Raw genomic sequence first — 24,864 nt, forward strand, 5'->3', positions numbered from 1 at the left:
GGTTCAGGGACAAGAGGAAAAGCAAGAAAACTTCTGTGACAAGCCAAACATTTGCAAAGCTACAGTGGAAATGTTTGCTTGTTCAGCAGTTAACTTGTAATGTCTACAAATACTTCAGGCACAGTCTCTAATTTCTAGTCCAGTATCCACATGTAGTAAAGGAAATAAAAATTACTTCTTTGCAAAAAGCATTTTTCAAAGCGCGAGATGAATTTTCAATTGAAAGGGACAGCTGCACCGAATATACTGAACTATAACAAGTCCTTCAGCGTTAACAGCCTACTGTAAATGTGCAGCAGACACATACATGCTAGGCTATTTTACATTTCTGCATGAAGCAAACCTTATAAATTATTCCCATTCAAAACTGTTTCATTACTAAAACACATCTCTTCTCTGAGCACAAATATTCTTCATAAAAATGCACACAAATAGAATTCAGTGCAAACAGCTGGAAAAAAGAAGCAGAGAGGAAAGTGAACTAAAAAAGAACAAAATTTGGTCAGTGTGTTTGTTTTGCTTTTTTAAGAGTACATCACAGAATTCACATGTATTTCATTTATTTCTAACATGGGAAAAAGCAATTAGTAAATTAATGAAGAATTGCTCTCAGAAGTACTTAATATCACTTCAAAACCTAATATAAGATACTGTAGAGGGTCAGAATCACACATTTAAGGTTTTATGTTTCAGAAACAAGGGACAAAAAGAGGATAGTGGAAAGCATGGGAAGATAACCAAGGCTGAGTAACCTTCATAGATTACTTGTATTTATTTTTGTTCTCTCAATCCATTACAGAAGATAACACTGAGAACGTGAGCAAGTCTTGCCGTAAACTGATATAACATAAAAACCTTTTTCCTCCCCTCCTCTAAACAGGCTCCAGCAAGACATTAAAGAATCTATGGATTACCCAATTTCACACTCTGGAAGAGTAAGACAGTACAGGAAAAAAATAGAATATTATATACTGTAATACGTAAGAGCTAATCTAGACAACAGTAAGTTAGATTTCACAGCAATTCTGTATAAGACGAAACAGTCTATCTGTTCCATAACAAAAATGTTTGCAGCATGATGGATTTTTACATACGTGAGCAACACGACACTTACTACCATCTGATTTGTTTGAAAACAGTTTCTACAGGCTTATACTAACAGAACAGCACAAAGTAGTGGATGAGAACAACCTGACAGTAAAACAACACATGACATATTACCTATTGCCTTTCCGTGTACCCATTAGAAGTCTTGAAACTACCAAACCAATATGCTAGGAAACCACATTTCTAAAACACCAAGAATTACAACTTGCTAATATAGCAGGTGCCCATTAACGAGCAAAGGAACAATTTTTTTTCAAACCATATCTTCCTGATATGATTTTCTTCATCAAACCAAGCTAAATTCCTGCTTCTCCGTAACTGCAGTAATACAAATAAATTTCTTTTTTCCCTTCTGTCTGCATTGTTAATGAACAACCCTCCCTTTAAATGTTCAAGCATGAAAACAATCCAAATGCATACAAGTGTTTCTAAAGTTTGGTGGAGTTGTAGAAATAACTTACACAGGAAAATTACTACCAAGAATATTGGAATGGTTTCTGAGGCACTGGATAGAATCTGAAAGAGCAATTAGAAAGAAACCTTCCATTACATCTCTTACTTATGTAGGCCATTACCTCATCTAAACTGAACGCTTCACTTTTTTTTTTTTTTTTTTTTTAAATAAGTAATGACAAGTTACTTGAATGTCCTTGTTTTTCCTATCTGTTCATCTGAAGAACTTCACACTTAGAGATAGGATCTCAGTTGTTTCTGTGGCACCTTCTCTTCTCTATGACAAACATATAAAACCATGTAGCACTGGCTGGCCTAAAACATTGATTCCATGAAAATGCTTCAAGAAACGTTACTGCATGAAGCGGCCAAGATTTTTTTCTCCACTGCAGTTTGCAGAGACTGCCAAGAAAGAATCCTGACATCCTGACAACTTTTCTCAAGTTCTGAGATGTGTCACACCCTAAAAGTTTGGGAAGCAGCAAGCATACAATGAGCATCGGGACATTTTGAACATTTTGAACTACAGTGGAGAGAGAAGAGGAGGAAACATTAGCAAGACCTCACTTGAGAATGGTTCAGGAAACAAAAAGCACCGAACTGACAAAAGGCATCTTGCAGTTAAGTCTGACCCTGTCAAGCTTCTACTTGGATTCTCTTTTTTTTTGAGAGAAAAAAAAAGGTTTCTTTTTTTCTGCATGGAAATAACTATCAAATTCTAATTTTAACTTTTGCTACAGCACTTTTTTACTCGGAGAACTTTTATTATGAGCAGGGTAATGTTTAAAATCAAATTGCTCATCTTGCTCTGAAGATGAGCATTACGTAAACTCCTCTTTCTTACAAGAGCAATGGCAGAACACATAAATATTCTTTGCTGACACTCATACAAAACAGTGCTATTACATAAGCTTCTCAGTGTAACTGGTATATGACAAGTACTACGTTCTACAACAAATTACTGCCCATGACGTAATTTGCTAAAGCCATTTTGATTTCCTAAGAAAGCGAGGACTGTCAGTCCATCTTCCTGTCTGTTCATCTGCCTTCCAACCGTTTTCAGGTCCAAACCAAACAGTACGCTGACAACAAGCCCAAGGTACGAAGCTCCAACGAGTTTCGTAACTATCAATAGCTGTGTAGATGCTCCAACTAACGCCTGCCCTAACGACTTACTGATTTTAAGGCGAGACAGCCTCTTGATCGATGAGCTCGCTCACATGCACAGGCTGACAAGCTAACATGATGCAGAAGTTATGTAAATCACAGGATCCCCTTCTGCTATAATTATTCTGCACTGAAAAGAACGTGTTTGGTGATATTGTTTTTTCAAAAAAGCATAGACAGCGTCTCTGCTGCAGAAGTTTTAATGCATGCTCTGAAGTTGGATGTAGATCTAGATTAAAAATTCCTTTGCTAGGATCCTACTAATGAAGGCACCAAGTAGCAATAAAACACCCCTAAACCTTCTGAGTGCCCTGATCACAGCAAAAATCCCTGGATCATTCAAAGCTGAGAAAGCTGAAGGAGGAGAGCTATGTGCAAGAGATTACATCTTTTGCATTTTCGAAGTTATGACTACAACCACAGGAATTGACAGGAAACATTTCACAATAAAATTCAAAGATATGGTGAAAGAAATCAGATTTAAAACATACACTTAATTAACATTTTCCTTTATTAGTGCTTATGATGCCATGGAAACAGCCAAAGCTATATATTTTCCCTAAAGAGTGGGGTGAAAAAAGTAAATTCCTACCTTGCAGAGCATTTATTTGCTTGTTAGATTCTTCAACTTGGACTCGATAGGCTTTTCTCTCTTCTTCCAAGAGCGCTATAAATGAAAGTGAAAATGTGCCCAAATTTTTGTTAGTACTTCAGCTGTGTAATTAATTTTGGTCGCAACTTCCCCTTAACTGAAAAGGTTAAAACAATCGTATTATTTCAGTTATCAAAGCTAGTAATGGTGTAAGTAGTTTAATAAAAAGTTAATATTAGGACACCATTCCATTATTGTGGTAGTATTACCATTAATTTGAAATTAATACAATCTGTTGCCTGAACAAAAAACTCCATGTGTGCTAAACACAAACGGGTGTGGGATGAAAAAAAAAACCAAGTGCTGTAAATATATCCCATAAAAAACACTGAACAATATGGAATGAAACTGGACTACACTGTTTCCTGTCAAAAACAACCCACAGTTTTGCTGAGGATAGTGACACAGCTACACATCCAACAGGATGATCTAAACCAAATACATTAAACTACGTAAATTATCTGACTGAAATACAGATTCATCAGTATCTGCAGATGAATATATTTTATAAGAATGCAGTATATGGAGTTCAAGTATGTATTCAATACTATGAAAGGATGTTGGTTTATCTTACAAGGGGTAATGGTTTTAAACTAAAAGCGGGTAGAGTTTTATTAGGTATTCGGAAGAAATCCTTCACTGTAAGTGCGGTGAGACACTGTCACAGTTTGCCCAGAGCAGCTGCGGATGCCCCATCCCTGGCAGTGCTCAAGGCCAGGCTGGATGGGGCCTGGAGCAACCTGGTGTTAGTGGGAGGTGTCCCTGCCCATGGCAGGGGTTGGAACTAGGTGATCTTTAAGGTCCCTTCCAACCCAAATCATTCCACGATTTTACGATCTTGAATCAACAAGTCAGAGCTCGGTTGGACCGTATACAGAGTTCAGAAAAAAGCAAAGGTTTCTGATATTCTGTGCAAGAGATGGGAACGCTATGAAATTTATCTAACAGTCAGCAGAACTGAACCCCCTTTTAGGACTACCTGATAAATACAACTTTAATGGATACCCTACACAACCAAGTTGATCTGGGTCTCACCTTGAAGTTCAAAGCATTTTTGTTTACTTGTCCTAGCTAGCTCTTGGGCTTCAACCAGCTCCTTGTGCAGTTGCTGAATTTCTTGCTTAGCCTCAGTCTCTGATTGTGCACCCTGCAATTCATCTGATAAAAAAACATTTTTTTTTTTTTAATCATAAATTTGTACAACAGTTTAATTTGCACCGACACATGATGACTGGCAACTTTTTACTCAAATCATCCAAAGTTAGTTAAACTAAAATTGTATTAGGTAAATATTAGCAAAAATATTAATATACTTTTAAAAGGAAAACATATGCAAACTTTAAAATATTCATTACATATACAACATGCAGCATAAAAACAAAACAAAACAAAAACAACACAACCAAGAACAAGACAGTTTTTTTAAAAACACTGTATAGATTGGCAGGGATTCTAACAATGACAAAAATGAAGGAACAACAAGCCTAAGACAATCCTTGGCTCTGTTTACAACTTATTTTTAAAAGGAAGCTACTCTAACCCTCTCCCCGAGCACACACTTCTCAGCAATAATTCCACAACCCCTACCTCCCAAGCCCACCCTCCCAGGCCTGCTCCTAAGAGCACGTACCAGCCCTGGCACGCAGCTACGGGCACACGTACAGACCCAGCCTTGTACTGAGGCTGGCTAATGCCACTCAGCTGCAAGAGATTATGCAAAGAGTTGCTATTAAGTGGTTTGCTACGGCCAACCAGCCTGCTACCATGCAAGGCTTGGCTTCCCCCTCTCCTCTGTGGACCATAACTACAAGGAAAGGAAAAAAATGGGGGGAATTTTCTAAAACAAAATTAAGAAAATAAAGAAAAGTCCACCCTCCTTATTCCATTCAGTGGCCTAGTGAATACTAAGCTTTTTTTTCCACTGTGTCTTAAAATATTAGATATATCTTTAACGCAATCAGGTATCTGTGCAAGTTATTCAGACTCCAAATAAAAACATTTCTCTTCCCCACAAGTCTATTTTAACTAAAATGCATATTAAATACCTCTTGGACTTACAAGAGATGACTTACAGTTGTGGATAAATTAGGTAGTTTTAAAGCTTAACTTTTGGCAGAATGTAAAAGAGGAAAAATAAGTGTTTGTGACTAATTGCAGTGTCCTCTGATGTGCACACAGCAGAAACTAGATGCAGTAACGAAAAGGAAGACAACTCTCCGGCCTGCAGGCATCTGCAATGCCAGGAACTGCATCCAGGAAACTCGCATTCACTAAATTTTCCTTAAGTAGTGCCTGGGGCAGAAACAGATCTTCCAATAGGCACAAGGAGCATTCAAACTACATAGGTAGAGGGCTAAAACTCTATAGAAAGCCTGTTAGGTGAGAATGGTAAAGATGGAAATCAGTGAAAAAAGTCCAGCTGCGCATCATGGGAGAGGGAGAACAAAAAGGTAGGTGTGTTACACAGCGAACTGTTTAATGTATGTCTACCACTACAGACCATATGGATTTCAGATAAAGGCACACTACTTAGAATAAAAACTGCAAAAAGATAGATTACTTTGGTTGTCTGGACCTTTCACTAATAAGAAAAAAAAAAAACAAGCTATAGTTTAGTTCGTCGTTACACTTTTGACATTCATAATTGACTGTATGTCATCAACAAAGTAATCTTTTTTTTTTTTCTGTTTTCTTCATTAAAAATACTGTTTACCAAATCATGTTAAAGCATTCACGCTGTATCCCTCCAGGAAAAGAGGCTATGTTTCTGCTGTTCTCACAGTAATGAATTGGTGGGACGGATCAAGTAGAGCTGAGGGTACACATGTGCTTTTAGACTTTTTCAGAACAAAATTATGAGAGCAGAAAGAACAAAGAGGACTACATATTTCATCCAAATGCTTTCTTTTATGGTTTATTAGAGTTCCAAATCCAAGTTTCTCTTTATTGAACATGTTTTGTTCCTAGCTTCTCATGGATAAAGACTTGGGGCAATTAGACTCTCAACCCTCTTTAATGAGACTGTTCAGAAGAAGTGGATGAGGAAGTGGACAAATTATGCTCCAATCACGTCTGATAAAGAAGCAGTGTCCCAAATCCAACAATAGGCACCCTAAATGAACTTTCTGGTGGACAGTATTTTCCAAGCAATGAAAGCATGCATCATAAAAGATAACACTGCTTCAAAGGAGATGAGGAACTCAACTTATGGGACAACATTTAAACAATTTAAACAATCAGTTTAGCAAAGGCACAATCAAGGTAAAGCCTTTCCTACAAAAATGCAATAGGGGAATTTCCATATGCTTGACATGCTTCTAAATCAAAAGCCAAGCAACATAAGTACAATGAAATAACAGCTTTTCAGTCTTAGCCAAACTGAAAATTTCTTTAATGTCTTTTAGTTCAAAGCAAACATTTTTTTTGCTAACTCCAGTTTTGAAAAAAATCCTTAGTGAGTAGGATCACTCTATTTATAAATAACAGAACTACTAAATATCATCAGGCTTAGAGCTAGTTCTCTTAGAAAGCAAATTCACATCACAAAAAAATAATTTGCTAACTAATATAAAAGGCTGCAATTAAAAAAAAAAAAAAAAAAGAGTATTTGAGCAATTTCCAGGAGCATTCAGTATTGAACAAACTGTTCTGAGAGAAGTCTAAGGAATTCTATCATTAACTACAAAAAGGTACCAAAACAAAAAAGTCAAATACAACAGTTTGAAAACCCTTGTTCATTTATTCTAGCTCACTGAAAATTTTAATCTGTGTTCAGACTGTTTGCCACATTGCACAATACGTTCTTAATTAATACCACTTTGTTTCCCCTGCACACACAGAGGTTTCTCTTAACATCAACTCTACCAGTAGATTTAAAAATGCTAAAAAAATTAGCCTGATCCATACAAATCATTGCTAAAGCACATAAATATTTCTCCACCTTCAATCTGGCTCAAGAAAAGGAGTCTAACCCATAGGCCAGTTTTGGGGGAAAACTACCATTTCTAAATTATTACAGAATATGATGGTGTGCAAAGGAATACTTTGCAATTTTACTATCTATAAAATAAAACTTCGGTTAAACCAATTAATATTTACAAACACGAAGATATCAACAGAGTTCTGCTTATATGTTTGCTTTTACACTTTTGGTAAGATAGATGATACAGCACCACACATAGGCTGTGGTCTTAATTGACCCCTTGTCCGTATGTGCCTGGCCTGTGGAAGCACATTCATGAGCAGGGTGGTACTTCTCCAAGTCTCACAGCAGCTCACTTTCAGAATTTTGCAGGATTTCTCAGGTTACTCAGATGACTCTTCTCAGAGTACTCAGTGAAGTCAAATAAACGATTAAAACACTAAGTTTTCTTCAGCTTCATAAGATCCACATAAAGTAAACTGTATCATATACTTAAAATAAAGTATCTGGCTATTGCAACATAAAATGCAATGGTTCCCAAACTTTCTAAATCCACAGACCATTGCTGATTTTCAAAATTTCTCATGTAAATTACCACTGTTCAGCAACCTCTCAACTGAAACCACTTTTCATTAAGATTCCATGGATCAGTCTTATAGTTACTATAAAATCATAAGGAAGTTGATAAGAACAAGATTACTAACCTTCCAGTAACATTTATTGCTTCTTTCCATCTGTTTAACATTTTTGCTTAACATACCTGGTTTTAACTTTGCAAAAAGTAGTCACAAACAGCCTGTCTAAATAGAAGCATCCAGGGAACTGTTATTAATGGCCAGAATTCATTTACCTTGTTGGGGAAAGGAAGAAAAACAAACCCCAAACCAAACCCCAAAAAAGTAGTTCTACTAATCTGTGACAGCTTTTCCCCTTCCCCTCTTTGACAGACTCTGACTTGTAGAAAGCTGAAACAAATCCGGAATGCACTCAAAATTTATTGATGGAAAATACACTTGGAGGAAACTACAGCAATTAGAAGTCTCATCATTTTCTTGTTCCAATGATTTGTTTGGCAAATTCCAACAGTTAAACAAAAAGGAACGCTGCCTTTTCCAGCAGCCGTTTCCGCATTCCAAACAGCTGCCAGATGAGAAATGTTCTCACTCTTCCTTAATTGTATGACTGCATAACAAATCCACTTGAAAGTCTTTCTGTGGCAAAGATGATCCTTTTTAGGGCAAAGCCAGGCATGTGAAGTAGCTCTCTGACAAAACCTCAAACAAAACTGCGGGTTTATAGGCTCTTCTTAAAAATTACAAGGGAGAATGATTCATTGTACAGATATTTTTTAATGGTTTCATGACAGCAAAAAAGGAATGCCCATAAATAGCCTCAAGAGAAAACCAGTTATTACAATTACTGTGGTTAATTACAATATGCAATTCAATAGCAAAGCGGTCTATGCAAATAGGTATTTTTCTACTTATTCACTAAAAGTTCTGTAACAGTTATGGTTTAAATCTCCAACCGAGTAAAGACAGATGAAGCCATGAAAACATCCACATTAGCAAAAGACTGCTTCCATGTTACCACAGAAAACTTGATTTTAGTCCTTTAGGAGTTCAGTTAACCCTCCCTGCCACTTCAACATACCCTGTACAGAGAAAGTGTAACTGCGCTTGACCCTTGCTGTGACATGAGGCTGTTCTCATCTAGGAAGCAGCACGCTCACAGCAGCCTCACCTTGGTCTTGGGCTGTTAAACCAACCTTTCTGAGAGAATTTAGTAAGACTTCACTTGCACATAAGGACAATTCAGGAATCTGTGGTTTTCAGCCTGAGGGGTACACGGACTACTTTTAATTTGTCCGCAGAAGATAACCGAGAAATCCAGTCAATTGGGAGTAGTCTTCAGTTGGCTCTCTCAAAACTGTAAGAACTAGAACTGAAATAATTTTGACATAAGCTGAACTTAGATTCTCTGCTGTACTGTTTACATACAAAGGGTTATTCTGGCTGTGAATTATGTGCATGTGACAATGCTCACTGGAAGCAAACTCCTTAATGTGTATCCCATTCTGGACTTAAAAGTTCTAACACTTAACAAATATCACGCTTTTCAACTGTATTTCTCCTCTCCCCACCCCGTCCCAAATAAAACTTGTTAGAAAACCCAATTTTATTTCCAGATTCCAAAAATAAGACTGTCATAATCACTATGAACATCATTACCAGGTTCTACCCTGTAACATAGGAAGTCACTGCATATACTGGTTATTAATTGCAAACATTAGAGCAAAAGCCAAATGGAACATGCCTAAGAGCTCAAACACTCCTTTTTAAACTGCTTTGCTGAACTGATACCCACTGGAAAAATACCCAATTCAACTTTAGTTTTGCTGTTTGGAAACATACATAATACATGCGATTTTTTGAAGTCCTTCCGTCATAAAATTAGAGAAGTGTAAACAACTATAGAAAAATGCTCTTTTACAGGTATTCTAAATTTCATTATGGTTTCCTATCTTTCTGAACCATAAAGAACTGTGATGTTCTTTTTACTTGTGATCTCAATGTAAGCATCATTTTACAGATCAAATGTTTAATTGTACAAAAAGCATAAAATTAATTTTCAGTAAGCTAAATGTAACAACTAATACCCCACAAAATTTTTCAGCTCATGAATATGTAAATATTAGCTTGCTAATCAAGTTTTAAGTACATGCCTTCAGTGCAATGAGCAGTAAAAAAATTAAATTTTCCAGTTATGAAGCTCAAAGCTAAGGCTTAGCAACCATTCTAAATACAGTTATAGCAGGAAATTCAAATCTTGATTGTGTTAAGCAAAAAAATATTTTAGATTTTCTTTTTAACCCATCAGGTGCAAACTAACAGAAGCATTTCTGACAGCGATGGGAACTATACGGGAAAAATTTGGCAGTACCTAAAACATGTCACTGATAGAAGAATCTCTCCTCCCCACAGCTATTAGCCCTAACTTAAGTGTATGCAGAAACTACTTCTTGACTCTACTTGGATGTTGTAACATGTAGATTCCTAGAACAGTATGGGTGAGTGCAAAAACTAGCTTTATGCACAAGTTCTATACTAACACTCAGAAGTATGTTTTTATTTCATATCACCCAATGGAATCATTATTCATATTCAAATGCAACTCTTCTGTACTACCATGATTAAAACCTTTGAATTTCAGCACTCTACTTCAACGCACATTTGATTAAAAACAGGTAGACAAGAAGATATAAATATATATACACACACACAGAGGTTATACATATAAAGTTACAAAAATAAAACTGTTTACCTTTTAGAAGCGCTACTTTAGCAATAGGTTCATTTAGATCTTGGTCATCCATCTGGGCATCTAAAAAACCCAACAAATTCCACACCTTTCAGAAAGCAGGCAGACTGTTTTCACATAAATGTTCTTTAAGCAAGGAGAAGCTTTTACAGTCTTCTTTCTTTAGACCATTTAATTATGAACTCACAAAAGAGACAATACTGCTCTAAGCTTGTATCTGGCTCCGCATAATATGCGCCTTCTCCACTCTTTTAAAAGAAACCACTCCGTGATTCAGTGATTTAATTCAAAGTAATTAGATGTTACAGAAATCTCAGTTAAATGCTTACCTGTAGTGTCGTCGCTGCTTTTTTCCTTGCTTGGACTAAGAGTGTCTGACAAATCAGATTCCTTGACTCTTGCTTGATTCTCTGCAAGAAACAAGAAAAATCAGCTACAATCAGCAAATGTTTTGTTCAGTCTCTTAATCATAATTTTTTCGATACACCTATTTATTTAATTACAGCTAGATGTTAACAGAACACAACTTTGTTGGAGAAACACCTAAAAACCTGGTGTTTGCTTATTTCTTTGTAAGTCTGGGCTAAAATGGATTCAGCATCACTAAAGTCATTAATCTAGCCGAGGCTCTAATAGGGGATGCAACTGCATCATGCACAGCTTGAACTTTTGTTAAAGCTGTATTCTTGCCAGCTGGAACTCTGTGCAAAAGCTGATTCAATCAGGGAACAAATAAGAAAAGAAGACTAGAACAATGCAGATATTGTAACAAGTCAGAAAAATTGCTGTTAAGAATAAAACTGTGCTTCAGTATTTTGGACAAGTAAAATAATAGCAACAAGTCTTATATATACTGTTTTGTTAAAAAGAAGTGTGTAATGAACCAGTTAAGAATCACAGCAATATAAATTAATACACTAATTTCTAGAAAGAGTTTTCAGTTCAAATTGTATTAAGAGAAGACAGTCTGTGCCCTTTCCACCAAAAAATACCTTCATTAAATATCTGCTCATACACAATTCACCGCATTATTATATGCAGCTCAGTGAAGCCACACAGTTGTGTGTTTTTGTTTGTTTGGTTGGTTTTTACCAGTTACAGATTTTTAATGGAGACCAGACTTTTTCAAAAGGTATGGGGAGTTTAATTATACTATTTAATTACTATACATATTTACTTATATAATATATATATATAACAACACAAATAATATTATCCTTTTTCGACACAGAATTATCCCTGACTCAAGAGTCTGAATACTTCTGAGGCTGTAATTTTCTTTATTTTTTTTTTTAAATAACTATTACAGTTTAGTTCTGATAGGTCCATTAAAGAAAGGCACACTATCTCTGCTGTGGGCAAACCCAGTAAGTCTGTCAAGCGAGGAACTGTGTCACCAACATGCAGGTGATATTACACATAATGAAGTCTTTCTTGGCTGACTACGCGGATCCTTGGTTTGACAGCATCACTGCCCACCCACAGATTAATAGAGGTTTCCTCTGACTCTCAAGTTCCAAGTGTGTGTGTGTGTATATATATATAAAATAAAGCATCATTACAACATTCCCAGTATACAGACTTCACTTCTACAATACATGCAGAAAAGCACAGTGAACACAAATAATTCCTTCACATATAGACACTGTAGATGCAATGAAATAGTACCAGGACACAGGAAAAAAAAGATGCACAGCAATAAATCAATCAAGTATGTCATACCAATAGGGTTAATATATGAAAATATATGTTAAAAAAGGAGTAATGAGAAAGCTGCGTGCATTGTTTTTTCAAGTAACAAGACAACAAACAGAACTAAACACCCCCAAAATGAAAGACATTAAGTGGAAACTGAAGACAACCTGTGCACCTACACAGGGAAATGAGGAAGACAACGAAACACAGACAGATTAATAGAAATAAAAGTTTCCTATTTCTCTGTGCCAGAGTAACATCCACTTGCATGTGAAACGGAAGGCAGCAAGTACAAACAAAGCAGCTGATCCAGAGCCACTTTTCCTGTCCTAATGTAACTGAAATCACTGGAGAGGAAGAAGGGGAAAGCACCCGCGCACTTAGAGCACATCAGGGGTTCAGATCTGGCAGCTGTTCCAAACATCTCCCTCATTATTTCAGCAGACTTCAAAGCTCATAGTGACTGGCGTAATTAAAAACTTAACAGTCGGAGTTGGTTCTTTGCTAAAACAAAAAGGGTACTTCCCTGGTTTTAGGTTTTTAACTAATATCTAAAGATGTCAGGACACAAAGCATTTTATATGTATCATACAGAAACAAGCTCACAAGATTGCCATTAAAACCGCAGTAATTACTAAACAAAGTAATACATTCTTTTTAAAGTATTAAGAAAAGTATATCCTAAGAGCCTCACCCATGTCGTCTATATTAGTGGCCAATCCAGAAGCACTAAGCTGAGCAATATCTGTATCCAACTAACTTTACCATATCTGGTCATACATGGGAACAGCTTTCTTGCTCCGTGTGAAACAGGAGGAACAGTGCAAGTTCCAACCGCTGAATTAATTCTCTCTCCCCCCACCTCCCTCTCATACTCCCCTCCCACCCACACTTGGGTAACACCAGCTCCTTCCTCCCTCCTATCCTCCTCCCCCTGAAACAGGGAACAAGATGGGGCACCAGGGGAAAGATGCATCAGTGTCTACATCTGCAACAGCAAAAGTAAAAAAGAAAATGATTTAGAAACCTGCTTCCTATTCTGGAACCAGAACCATAAGCACAAAACTCCTTCCTGTACTATATTGTTTCACAGCAGTTGTCCCTATTTCCCATAATAAAACTGAGCTGAATAAATATAGCCAAAATGATGAAGTATATTAAAATGTGTTGACATCATACTTACTTGATGAGTTAGAATATATTAACAAGCACCAAAAATAGCACACTGCTTTGCAAGATAACTGGCATGCAAGTGTTACGTTACAGTTATTGTATGCATTCTTTTGCCAAATATGGCATGTTGTCTATAGCTTACTCACCTACAGAAACAAATTAAAGGTGCAGTTTCATAAATTAAGGTAAAGATAAACTGTCTCCAAAAAATGAGGACTTTTAACAAGGTAACATTTATTCAATACAGTAACACTTCACAGAAGAACAGAAGGCAAAGAAATGAGTTAGTATGACTAGACATTAACAAAAAGCTACAAAAGTGGAGTCAGCCTGCAAGTCCAAACAACCTCACATTACACATAGGAAATATCGATCTACACACTTTATAACATTCCCGATTTTGGCACTGTAAGATAAGGATGACGATTCCTTGACAAGATAAATCTTTTCTAATTAGCTCCTTGTATTTCCCTTGTTTTATACAGAAAAGAGTTGAGACATAGATTTTACTTGGAAAAGGCACGTTTAGGAGGTTAATAGTTTAAAGTTATGAAGGTGTAAGTTAAAAAAAAGTCAAAATACACTGATATCTAAAACTTAAAATAAGATCAAATGTTATTTCTATTTAGTTTAGTCCTATAATGGAACAAAAAGACCTGTTGAAAATTATGCAGGCACTAAAGATTTGAATCAATTTAGAAAAATTATTATCTTTTAATTATTTTTTTTTAAATGCACACTCAGGTAAGAACTCAGTCAAAACTGAGACTAGCATTTCACCTTCAAAAATTGTTTCCGTTAAATCTTTTTACCTTACAATAGTATTTGGAGCAGAGTTTAATAAACAATATACCTGCCCTATACTGATTTTTTTTTTTTCTTAAGTGAGTATTGAACAAAACTCAAGCTGCTAGTTTAAGACAGAACATGCACTGAAGTGACATAAAAACATGCTTCAAAAACAATTAAATAATCCAGCAGTCTAACCTTTCAAAAGCTTTGTTTCTTCCACTTTGGTTAGATGTCCTTCATCTATGATCTTGTCTGCCAAACAAAATAAGTGTTACTTTCCAAGATCAAATTAAGCAAGCTTTTCCCTGCACACATCTACGCAGACTACATTCCATGACCAAATTAAAAGCTGATAGTATTACTTCCTACTCAGGCTTGAACAAAAACTTTATTCTGGCATGGAATAATGAAACAGAGCATACAAGCCTACTGGAACTTTGTGATAAAGTGCATAATTATTTCTTCTGCAGTTTACTAGCTTACATTATTAATGCTTCAGTTCACTAATGAGAAGTTAGGAAAATTAATTTTTACAATCTTTTTTTTTATAGTTATCAAAGAAGGAATTATAAGAGCTGGTTGCCTGAAACAGGTATCGACCCGACACAGCAGAAATCTAAAAATACGTCACAGTAGAACAGAACTGAGAAGCCACCTCCACATCACAACTACTTTAATAGTACCTATGAAAAGGTACACAGAAATAGCGTTTCTTAGCTTGCAACTTTTAGAGCACTACACAAACTTCCATAAAATTGTGCATGCATCATACCATTCAGGGTCACCAAAAAATGAGTTTACACATAGCATTCACAGGAAAGCCTACCCATATATGTCAGGTGAATAAAATCCTAAAACACGGAATTTGAAACTAAATTGCTAACTTCATCCTAATTTCAGCTAGGACACGAAGGCAAACAGTAAGACCAAGGGAAGAAAGGTTTGGATTAACCAAAGGCACTTAAAGAACTACTGAACTAGTAATTAATTCATTTATTTTTCAGAGGAGATTTTCATTATTGCTAATTCCTGAAGTATGGGCTAGCAATGCCACCATGCAAAATTATCAAGGGTCACGTATCTTACAGATCACATCATCCATTTCTACGCAGTAGATCTTGAAATTTAGACAATGTTGAAAGCTGTTAACAACAACTGAAAGACCAGGCTGGAAGCTGCCTCCGTCTCTACTCTGTGCTCTCCCTGCTGGATCCCTGCCAATCAGCCACGGAACTGAGTGTGCTGGTTATCCCATGTGCTATTAACAGGTAACTGAGACACAGAGAAAAACTGGATGACCAGCACATACAGGAGAGTTCAGATTAAGGAAGCTGGATGGCAGGAGATTGTTTTCAAAATTTTAATTAAAAAAAAAAAAAAAAAGTGAGCTTCAGTCAGCATTTCCAGCATCAAGTATTTCTGAAGATCAGCAGGTCTCTGTACTCCTCTGATGGCATGTTGCTGTAAGCATCACAATCTAAGGACGGTGGCAGGACAAGATTTGAGCAGAGGTATCTTTTTCAGCCCTAAATAGTAGACAAGCTTTCAGACAAAATATAACCCTGAGGCCTGAAGAACCACGGCCAAAAGTTTATCCTGTCCCCTTCCCTCGCCCACAGCCAGACAAACCAGTCTGAAAGAGGTATTTCCTCCACCTACTTCTGTCTCCACATATTATCCTGCACTGCTATAACATTTTACAAATACTTCAGAAGTGCACTGAACAGCACAGTGGATTTTCAGGATTGGCTTCAGGTCTCAAGCAACTGCAGGACATCACTCATCACCCAAGTTCAGAATGGTCTCGGGTTCATGAGAGCTGGAGTCACGGTGCCCTGACCGAGGAAGGCACCACGGAGGGACAAGTGGCTGCAGCCAAGTATCATGAGCCTTCTTCCATTCTAAAAAATAACACCTAAAAAAGTCTTCATACGTAATTATTCCAGGACTCAGCTGAGGCTGGAAGGGGGCAGGGAGGAAGGCAACAAGAAAAAGCAGCTGAGGAGTTCTGCCCATATGTCTGAAAGAATTAGCTGAATGCAAAAACCACACACGCAAAGTAGCTATCAACTATCTGTTCTGAAGGGGTAACACCTCATCTGTGCTAGCCTGTTGGCTTAAAATACACTTCTACAATCAGTTTACAGAAGAAAACTTAGCATTATGGATCTTGGAGTTTTCACAATTCAGTAGCTGTTAAAACCAGAATAATTATAGCACAACACAAAGAAACTAGTCTTCTTGACCCAGATGTTTTTGCAAACTGAAACCTTAGGAGCAGATCTTTATGCTTTTAAGAATCTTGAATTCCTACAACTAAAAAACCTGCAGACTAATTTTTTTCCTTTTCCATGGTGTCTTACTGTTTTCTAACATCCATTATGAATTTCAATATTTGTACAAAAACGATCCTCTTGACACAATTTCTTCAAAGAACTTCAGCAGTAACACACAAGTCCCCTTGCCAGTGGGACCCAAAGCTGACAAAGCCAGTATTTTTCACTTCGTGGCTGACCGCTCTCCTAACTTACAAAACAAGTAAGCATTCTCCCTGTTTTAAGAATGTTAGCATTAGTATATTTCAAAGCCAACAAAAATTTGTTTATTTTAGCATGTCTGTGTATATTTAGATAATAAACAGAAAACTGGATGTAGGTATCATTGAACTACATAGAATCTTACTCTGCACTGTTACCACCCTAGTCATTAAAAATGGCAACATCCAAGCAACAATCAGAAAGTAAAAGCAGATGTGCCTGTATTTTTAAAACCTCCCTTTTTCAGATCTCTGCATATTTCAAACTTAGTGTTTTTTTAAAAAAAAAAAAAATCAATTCACATTTTTCCTGAATCAAGATGCGCATTTTTGGCTACCAAAAATATAAATTAGAATGAGAATCCTAGCTTTAATTCCTGGCACAAATATTTTTTATCTTTCATGCTACCCAGGCGCTATTTAACAGAAAGCAAAGAGTTACTGATACATATCATAAATAATACTAATTTTCACTGAAACCATGTGCTTTAAAGTTAAACTTCCAGTTCATCTTTAAGATACTCTATGTTTATTATTCACTGATGAATACAGTTCAAAGACAGCTTTCTCTTCGGTATTTAGGCATTGCCTATTTTTTTGATTAACAAACTCCCTTTTAGATTTAGGTTGTGTATCACTGTGTAATATATGTAATATAACAGTTAAGATCTATTAACATTACAATGATTACTTAAGATGTCCCCAATACATTTTTGTATCAAATTAGTTTTTGAAGGAGGCCAGTTTTGAAGACCAATGAAAGGAAACCTAGCTCTCGACACACAAATTTCAGACCATTTGAAAAAAATGATGCTAAGCAGCTTCAACTTTACTTGCCACCTACAGGACATAAATGTATGGAAAAGTTGAAAATAGCTTTTCAATCCATCCAAAACCTACTTCATTCTAGAGAGATAAAAAAAAAAAAAAACACCTTAGCAAAAAAGCAAAAAATTTACTTGCATTTAGAATCAGAAATGCAAAAAAACAGGAAATGAGAAAGAAAAAAGAATGCAAATAAAGAGTTAGATTGGAACAAAAGACAGGAAGCTAGCAGGGCACCACTTCTCTATACATCACCATCATTTTTGGTAGGAACGTATGATGTACTAATCAAAAAGCAGTACCATGACTTTTGCTGTCCATGTCACTGTTATTCACCACTGGTTGCTAAAAACAAAATGTTATGAAACGAGCAACAAGTGAGCTGGATGTAATGATCAGACGTCCCAGATCACTCAGAGCAAGATTTCACAACATTTTAGAGATGTTGTAGATCAGGACAGGTTACTGGATGGTATCATGAGCCACATTCTGCTTAAAAAAATAAAAATAAATCAAAGTATCTTCAAAAACTTACAGAAACCAGGTTTTACAAACAATGCTACCCAAGTTAAGCATTCAAGCAGCACTGCAACTTAGATTTTAGTGTCCTGTTGTTTCTCTCCACCAAAAAAAGTTCTAGCTTTACTACCAGGAGAGGTCTTGATTGCTCTTACCAGTTAAGCACTTTTAATTGTCTTGTACCTCTGGCAACTGTTTGTATAGAATACCAGCTTGTTTAATCATCCGATTTTCTTTCTTGTACTATCTTACATACTCAACTACCTTGACTCAAGCTGTTTTTCCTCATTTCTCTGTTTGTGCTTTCCCAATTTAAGTGCTTCTTCCCCAGGATTATGGAGATGTGCATTTTCCCTGCTGAATTCCATGGTTGTTTAAAATTCTCCTTTTTTTCTTCCAGATTTCTCTTATGGTTTTAATTCCTGTGCTCCTCTTACAAACCAGTAAACCATACATAACACAACTTCAATGAGTGACCCCTATTAAACTACATATTTTCTCAAGATTGCTAATCTTTATGATACTGTTTCAGTTTTACTGTTTAGATACTTCAGTATTTGCTGCATGTCTTAAAACGCCGGTTTCTGGCGATCTCTGGAACTACAACTTTTCTCCCCATCAGTTCCCAACCCTCACTGCCCCAGAGAGCAAAGCCCAGGAGCAGGACTCAAGGGTAGCACTTATGTAAAAAATAAAATAATAGAGCCCACAGTTTGCAGCTTAACCTCATGATTTTGTGGGTCCTGACTAAACAGATTTGAATTTGGGAATGGCAAACTTTCAGTCCAGGAATAAATACAAGCTGCTGACTTGGAATCTCTTTTTATGTTCTCGGTTAGGCAGTGAAAACTTAAACTGTCAAAAAATTGCAGAATACTGAACCCTTTGAACTCGTATTCCTTCCTTTAAAAATAAGGCAATCGAGGCCTTACACTGTCCTTACTCTAGCTTTTAATCACTCAAGGAAAGGGAGGCATAAGTAAACTGATCTTTATTTTACACTTATTACTACTTCAGTCGCGTATCAGAATCTTTACTAGATCCTGATGGTCAATTTGCTTCTCAGTAGTGACAAGACTGGTCACGTTTAGTTTGCAGAGGTGATACTAACACAAGTTTTGCTAAAATATGTTAAGCTAACATCCAGAGAATGAAAACAGGCAACCAATTTGTATACGAACATCACTCAGTGTGCTCTTCATTTTCAGTCTAGACAAAAAAAATACTTTTATCAAACTGTTTTATCAAACATTTAATTTCAGGTCATTTTTATGTACTGAATAAAGAGGATTCATACAAGATCTTAGCAAAACTTAAAACTATTTTAAACTTCAGCCTGACAGAAGACAGCTACTAGTCATTCACTCTTAAAAAAACACATTTCTCAAAGTTTAAATCTCCTTAGACAAACATTAGCAGCATCCTGTCATTCAGTTTATAGCACAGCAATCCATATCACAAGGAATAACATCAAACAGGTCTGTCACACTTCCTTACTGAAATTTAAAAGGGAAAAGAAGAGTCCATAACATAAAAAAAAAAGGTACTGCCTTGTTTCTGCTTATAAATACTTCTGTCTTCTCAAATTCAGGCGCATAACTTCTGTAAACTCTTAAGTAAAAAACTAGTTCTTTATGCTACAAAGGAGTTTTCTTTGAAGTTTAATAGCACTTTTCTCTCTTCATCCTAATAATGTTTTTCTCTCAGTGGACAGAAAGTATTAACATCTTAAGTTTTTCTTTAATTATAGATATGCAGACTGTGCTGCTTCATTACTCATTTTCAAAAACAATTTCCTTTGAAAAACACATTTCTCTTTCCAGAATAACACATCTTTCTAAAGATTGGTATATTTATGCATATTTATGTTCTATTTTTCTTAAAATTATCTCTTAGATTTCCACATAAAAATTAAGGTCTTCTTTTCATTTTTGTTCTTTGTAACAACTAATTTGAGGAATGTATAAGGCTCTTAACTGTCAGATAAATTATAAATATCTGAAATGGAGAAAAGGCATCATTACTTTATCTCTGTCCTAGTGCTGCCTGTGACAACTGCTTAAACATTGTTTGGCGTTCAACTTCTGAATTCGTTACAGGTGAAAAATTGTACTCAGTTTTAAACATCATGTGGCAACATTACCAGCCTTTCATTAGTTGGAGGACAATAATGGATTAACTGCTAAGAGACAATGTGATCATTGCTTTGCAAGAGCAAAGACATGCTCTTACTACTGCTACTACAGGCATCTGCTTAGCATCACAGTGCCACAATTCTATGCTCTGAAAATTTCTGCTACTACAGAAAAATTAAATAGTAGTGACAAATTCTGGTTTTTATCCACCTTCTCTGGGTTTTCTGCTGTTTTTAAAGCAAATGTGATGAACACTCTTGTACTCACTCTGACATTCTATGAACTGATGAATAAAAGTGCAGTCCCCTCCACTCTTTGAAAGAAAGTGCTCTAGTAAAGAAAGAAACACTTAAGTTTACATCTTCTTATCATTTTCAAATTGATGCAAAAAAAATTTGAAAGGAATATTAACAATATTTGTAATTGTGTATTTACAGTGAACTTTTGAAATTGAGTTAATATGCAAGCAGACAAGACATGTAATTGAAATTACGTCTGAGTGATAGCAGAAAACAGATTACTCTCTTGACTTAATCAGAAGAAAGAAGTACTTTAACTGCATTTTCAAAGGGTACTTTTAAATACTAAAATCTGGTAACAGTTCATAAGCATAATAAAAAGCCCCTTACCTCAGTAGAAGCTATTTAAAAAAATCAAACCAACTTTATTTAATAAAATTTAGTAAGAACCTATTATTAAAAGTCCAAACATTCTGCATTTGGCATACTGCTCTTTCAGATTAGGTGGTGACAAGTGAATTCCACTCAATTGCCATTGACAACTTTGTATTTTTGGCAAAAAGATTAATACACATATGTGATATTTAAATCACAATAAATTTAGAATACGTAAGATGATACACTACTGAAACATGCAACTCCATAGCACTGATGCCTCTAGTTTCTCCCATTTGATAATTCATCATCAGACATGGATAACTGCAAATGCCAAATCCAAGCATTGAAGAAATGAGAAATATGTATTTAACCTATATTCTTCAGCATTTTTTATTACCTTTAAAAGGGCATTTAGTAAGTTTTTCTTTAGTCTTCACGTCTATTCTTCATATCTAATACGTTCTTTAAATTTTAAAAATTTTAAAATTTTCAAGTGTTGCTGAATAGCTCCCTTTACTTTTTAAACAAAGCTTTACTGCGCAGAAACATCGATTTTTCAAAGGGCAGCTCTACAGCAGAGATCCTAAAACTGGGCTCAGTTCCCAGGTTTACCCAATTCCTTCTATGTGACCTTGCTCAGCTCCCCATTCCTTCAGAATCTCGCATCTCCAAGTAAAAAGGTGCTAACACTTCCTTTCTAAAGGACCTCAAAAATCCTCTGACCTCAGGAGTCTAGCAATCTGGAAAGGCTACTTTTTAGTACATAAACCAGCAAAATGTGTTACATTCTAACAAAACTGTTCAAGCATTAGCTTCTGATATCAGAAGCTTAGCTGTTAAGATCCAACATGTAATACTAAGCTTTACTGTATTTCAAAGTTACTCCAAAAAGTAAACTTTATTCTAGCCCACAGGGCCGGGGCTTTTAGAAGACAATGCCATGGCTATAACATTTATTTTCCATATTTAAACATTTTATTTTTTTTTTTAGCCTTTTAACATGATCCTTTAAGTGACGGCACACAATTTCTCATATCTTTCTTTACGTAATATATGGCTCACAAAACAAATATGAAAGCCAGGTGTGGTGCAACTCACTGAGAAACATACCACTTACAGAAATAACTCAATTCTACACAACCATCACTGGTAGCTTGCCGAATAAGCAAGTTACCCTCTACTGCACCAGAATTTCCATGTGTGCAATGAGAGAAAATGAATGCCCAACCATCACGATCTTAATATAGTTCGTTAAAAAAGCCTCTAGAGAGACTGTAACATGAGTTCTTAGCTCCTTTGCTCAGAGTACAGCTCTTAATTTTATGGACAGCCACAGAAAAAAAGTACTGTATCATGCTTATTCTTGCAGCAACTAGGCAGTATGCCCAGAAGAATACCTAGAGGACTTGACCTGAAGTTTTGACAGACAGGAAGACAAAAGGAATCTTAAAAAGCATACTAATTTTACATGACTTTACCATCTTCTGACAGTGAGATGGAGGAGAAGGTATGTACAAATTTGTATACAAACAGCATTTTTTTAAATTTTTTTTTAGTTGTTCTCTTACAGACTATTTAGCACCAAAAGGAAATAGCATTACTGACTTCTGCCTTCAACACTGAAGTCTTTTCCTTATGCAAAATATCTGTGACCTCTTGCCAAAGTAGCTGAACCTACATGATAAACCCTAAATTCTTACCTCTTCTGAAATAATGCAAGACTACTCAGGAAAAAAAAACCCTAACAAAATAACCCAACAAACTCCAGTAACTGCCTCCTGCAGCTTTCAAGAGAACAAAATCCAAAATCTGGCAGAGAAAATTACTGCCCATCTGTCATTATATGAGGGCTAGATAAAGGACAGGAAGATACAAAAAAGCACAAACTGTTGTGAAGAGAACACAGGCCAGCAAGCTGTAAAATGCCAGAGAAATCTGGATGGAGCAGGTATAGCAGAGATGCAGAAGAATGAGGTACAACAGACAGAATAATGGAAAAATATAATTCTAAAATACAGAATAGTAAAATAGGTGCATGACAGAAAGAGGTGACAGACTAACACACAGAAAGACAACTTGAATGAGCAGTCATATGTTGTCTATATTAACAAAGAAAAAGAAACTGGCAGCTTCCTAAAACTCCCAGGTTTAAGCACAAGTTCTACTGCTACTCAGAGGATGGAGTAATCTATGTTTTCATGCACACATTCAGATGACATTGACTCTTTTATCACTTTTATAACTTTTATCACTTTTATCTTTTATAAGTCACGAAGAGATTGCTTTTTCAACTTTGACAAAAAAGTGGTATCTTTGATACAATGATATTGGTTATAATCACATAATAATGAATTCCATTTTTAAATAACTTTTCAGACAACCTACACTCAAACTGATGAGGTAGCAGTATTTAAAAAACTAACAAGACATTCCTATTAAGAATCTTAAACAGAACCAACTGTTTGTTACAAGAAAAACCTCATATTTAGTGTGATGTTATCAATTACTTCTCTATAAAACAATATGCATTTGCACTCAAACCTTGAAAGCTTTTCCTAAATCTTTCGGTTTAGCTCTAGGCTACTTTTGTTCACATTATGGCAAGTTTTTCTAAATCTCCAACAATCTAATCTTCAAAGTTGTTGGGTTTTTTTACTTTTTACATAATTAGAATGAAGAATCACAATCCCTATACAGCACCTCAGTTACACTTTGCAAAGAAGTTAATTATTCTATGGGGTGGAAGATAAAAAAAAAAATTAAAAGCAAATTTATTTCTTAACCATTCTATCAAGCATTAAGAGTATTACCAACCTAAAATTACGCATTAGCAAGATGAATCAATCTATCTAAAAACTAAGTACAGCAGCCCAGAGAACCAGGAACAGACATTAGGTCTCCTGCTTGCTAATCTCAGCTTGCATCACAGCTAAGTGCTTTAAACACTAAAACATTAAGGGATAAGGAGTACTTATATTAAGGGGAGGTGGTTTTTGTACAATTCCTGTTAGTGTTTAACAGATCTCTCCTCCTGCTCCAAATAAGAACTAGTCATGAGGTTATGCCACGATTAACTTCTTTGCTATTGGTCTCCCTAGTTAAGAAGCTCTTCATTTATAATAGGAAAAAAAAGGTAAAAAGCTAAGAAATAGACCACAGAGAGTTTTAAAACGTTGTTTCAAAACAGTATACAGTAATCCTTAATCACTGTATTAGTTAAAACTACAAGTTCTCTATATAGATGTCCCAACCTTCCAATTAATACTACCACCATTCCTCAGAGCTTTCATTATCCAGCAATGACACAGCAAATGCTGAACAAAGATATATCAAGGGAAAATCTAAAACTAACATAAGAGGACAAATATATCTTAGCTAATGGAACAATTCAGTGAATTTAGAATCATAATCAGAATAATCTTTGCTATATGTGATATTGGGCATATTCTTATCAGACAATTTTGTTAAAAACACTTCAAGTGTTTGTTAAGACAGTTAAAATACTTAAGCTTTAGCTAACTGGTCTTTATAAGAATAAAATAATAACCAGTTAGCTCAATCTGTATTTATTCTGGTTTTACCTAAAGACACTCCTGAATTTAAAAAAGTTAGTTTCCACTAGTTCTATATTTCATATACTCACATTTTTCATACATTGTAATTAGAAAAAAACAAGTTTTGCTGACTTTACTTACCATGCCCAATTTACTAGAAAAATGCCTGTGTTGCAACGGAAAATAAAACTAAGTGGAAAAGAACAAGTTTTTCACTGTCTTGTGTCACCAGCCTGACATCATTCAGTACGCTCTTACTGATTCCAGTGAGAATCCATAAAAAACAAGCGAAAAAGACGACTTCTAAGTTGGTTTGTTAAGTTTTTGAGAACCTTCTAAGAACACCTAGACTGAAAGTCTAAGCAAAAAGTGCTGGTCACAAATTCAATTTCATTT

General features: G+C 35.7%; 1 protein-coding gene across 31 annotated transcripts in view; it reads right to left on the bottom strand.

The window, feature by feature from the left end:
- LOC121087434 (sarcolemma associated protein) overlaps nt 1-24,864 on the bottom strand; it is an 89,369-nt gene that overhangs the window by 11,990 nt on the left and 52,515 nt on the right. For 13 of the 31 annotated variants that reach the window (XM_040592453.1, XM_040592445.1, XM_040592444.1 and 10 more), the window contains 6 exons: nt 20,565-20,627; nt 14,478-14,534; nt 10,952-11,032; nt 10,626-10,685; nt 4,415-4,537; nt 3,320-3,394 (listed from right to left, as the gene is read on the bottom strand). In XM_040592453.1, coding sequence (XP_040448387.1) covers nt 3,320-3,394; nt 4,415-4,537; nt 10,626-10,685; nt 10,952-11,032; nt 14,478-14,534; nt 20,565-20,627 — 459 coding nt within the window. Of the gene's footprint in view, nt 1-3,319; nt 3,395-4,414; nt 4,538-10,625; nt 10,686-10,951; nt 11,033-13,011; nt 13,143-14,477; nt 14,535-20,564; nt 20,628-24,864 lie in introns of those variants that run through there. The other 18 variants (XM_040592464.1, XM_040592459.1, XM_040592450.1 and 15 more) reach the window with 4 other exon arrangements.

Source organism: Falco naumanni, chromosome 4 (assembly GCF_017639655.2).
Source record: "Falco naumanni isolate bFalNau1 chromosome 4, bFalNau1.pat, whole genome shotgun sequence".
In the NCBI taxonomy this organism is placed as follows: domain Eukaryota; kingdom Metazoa; phylum Chordata; class Aves; order Falconiformes; family Falconidae; genus Falco; species Falco naumanni.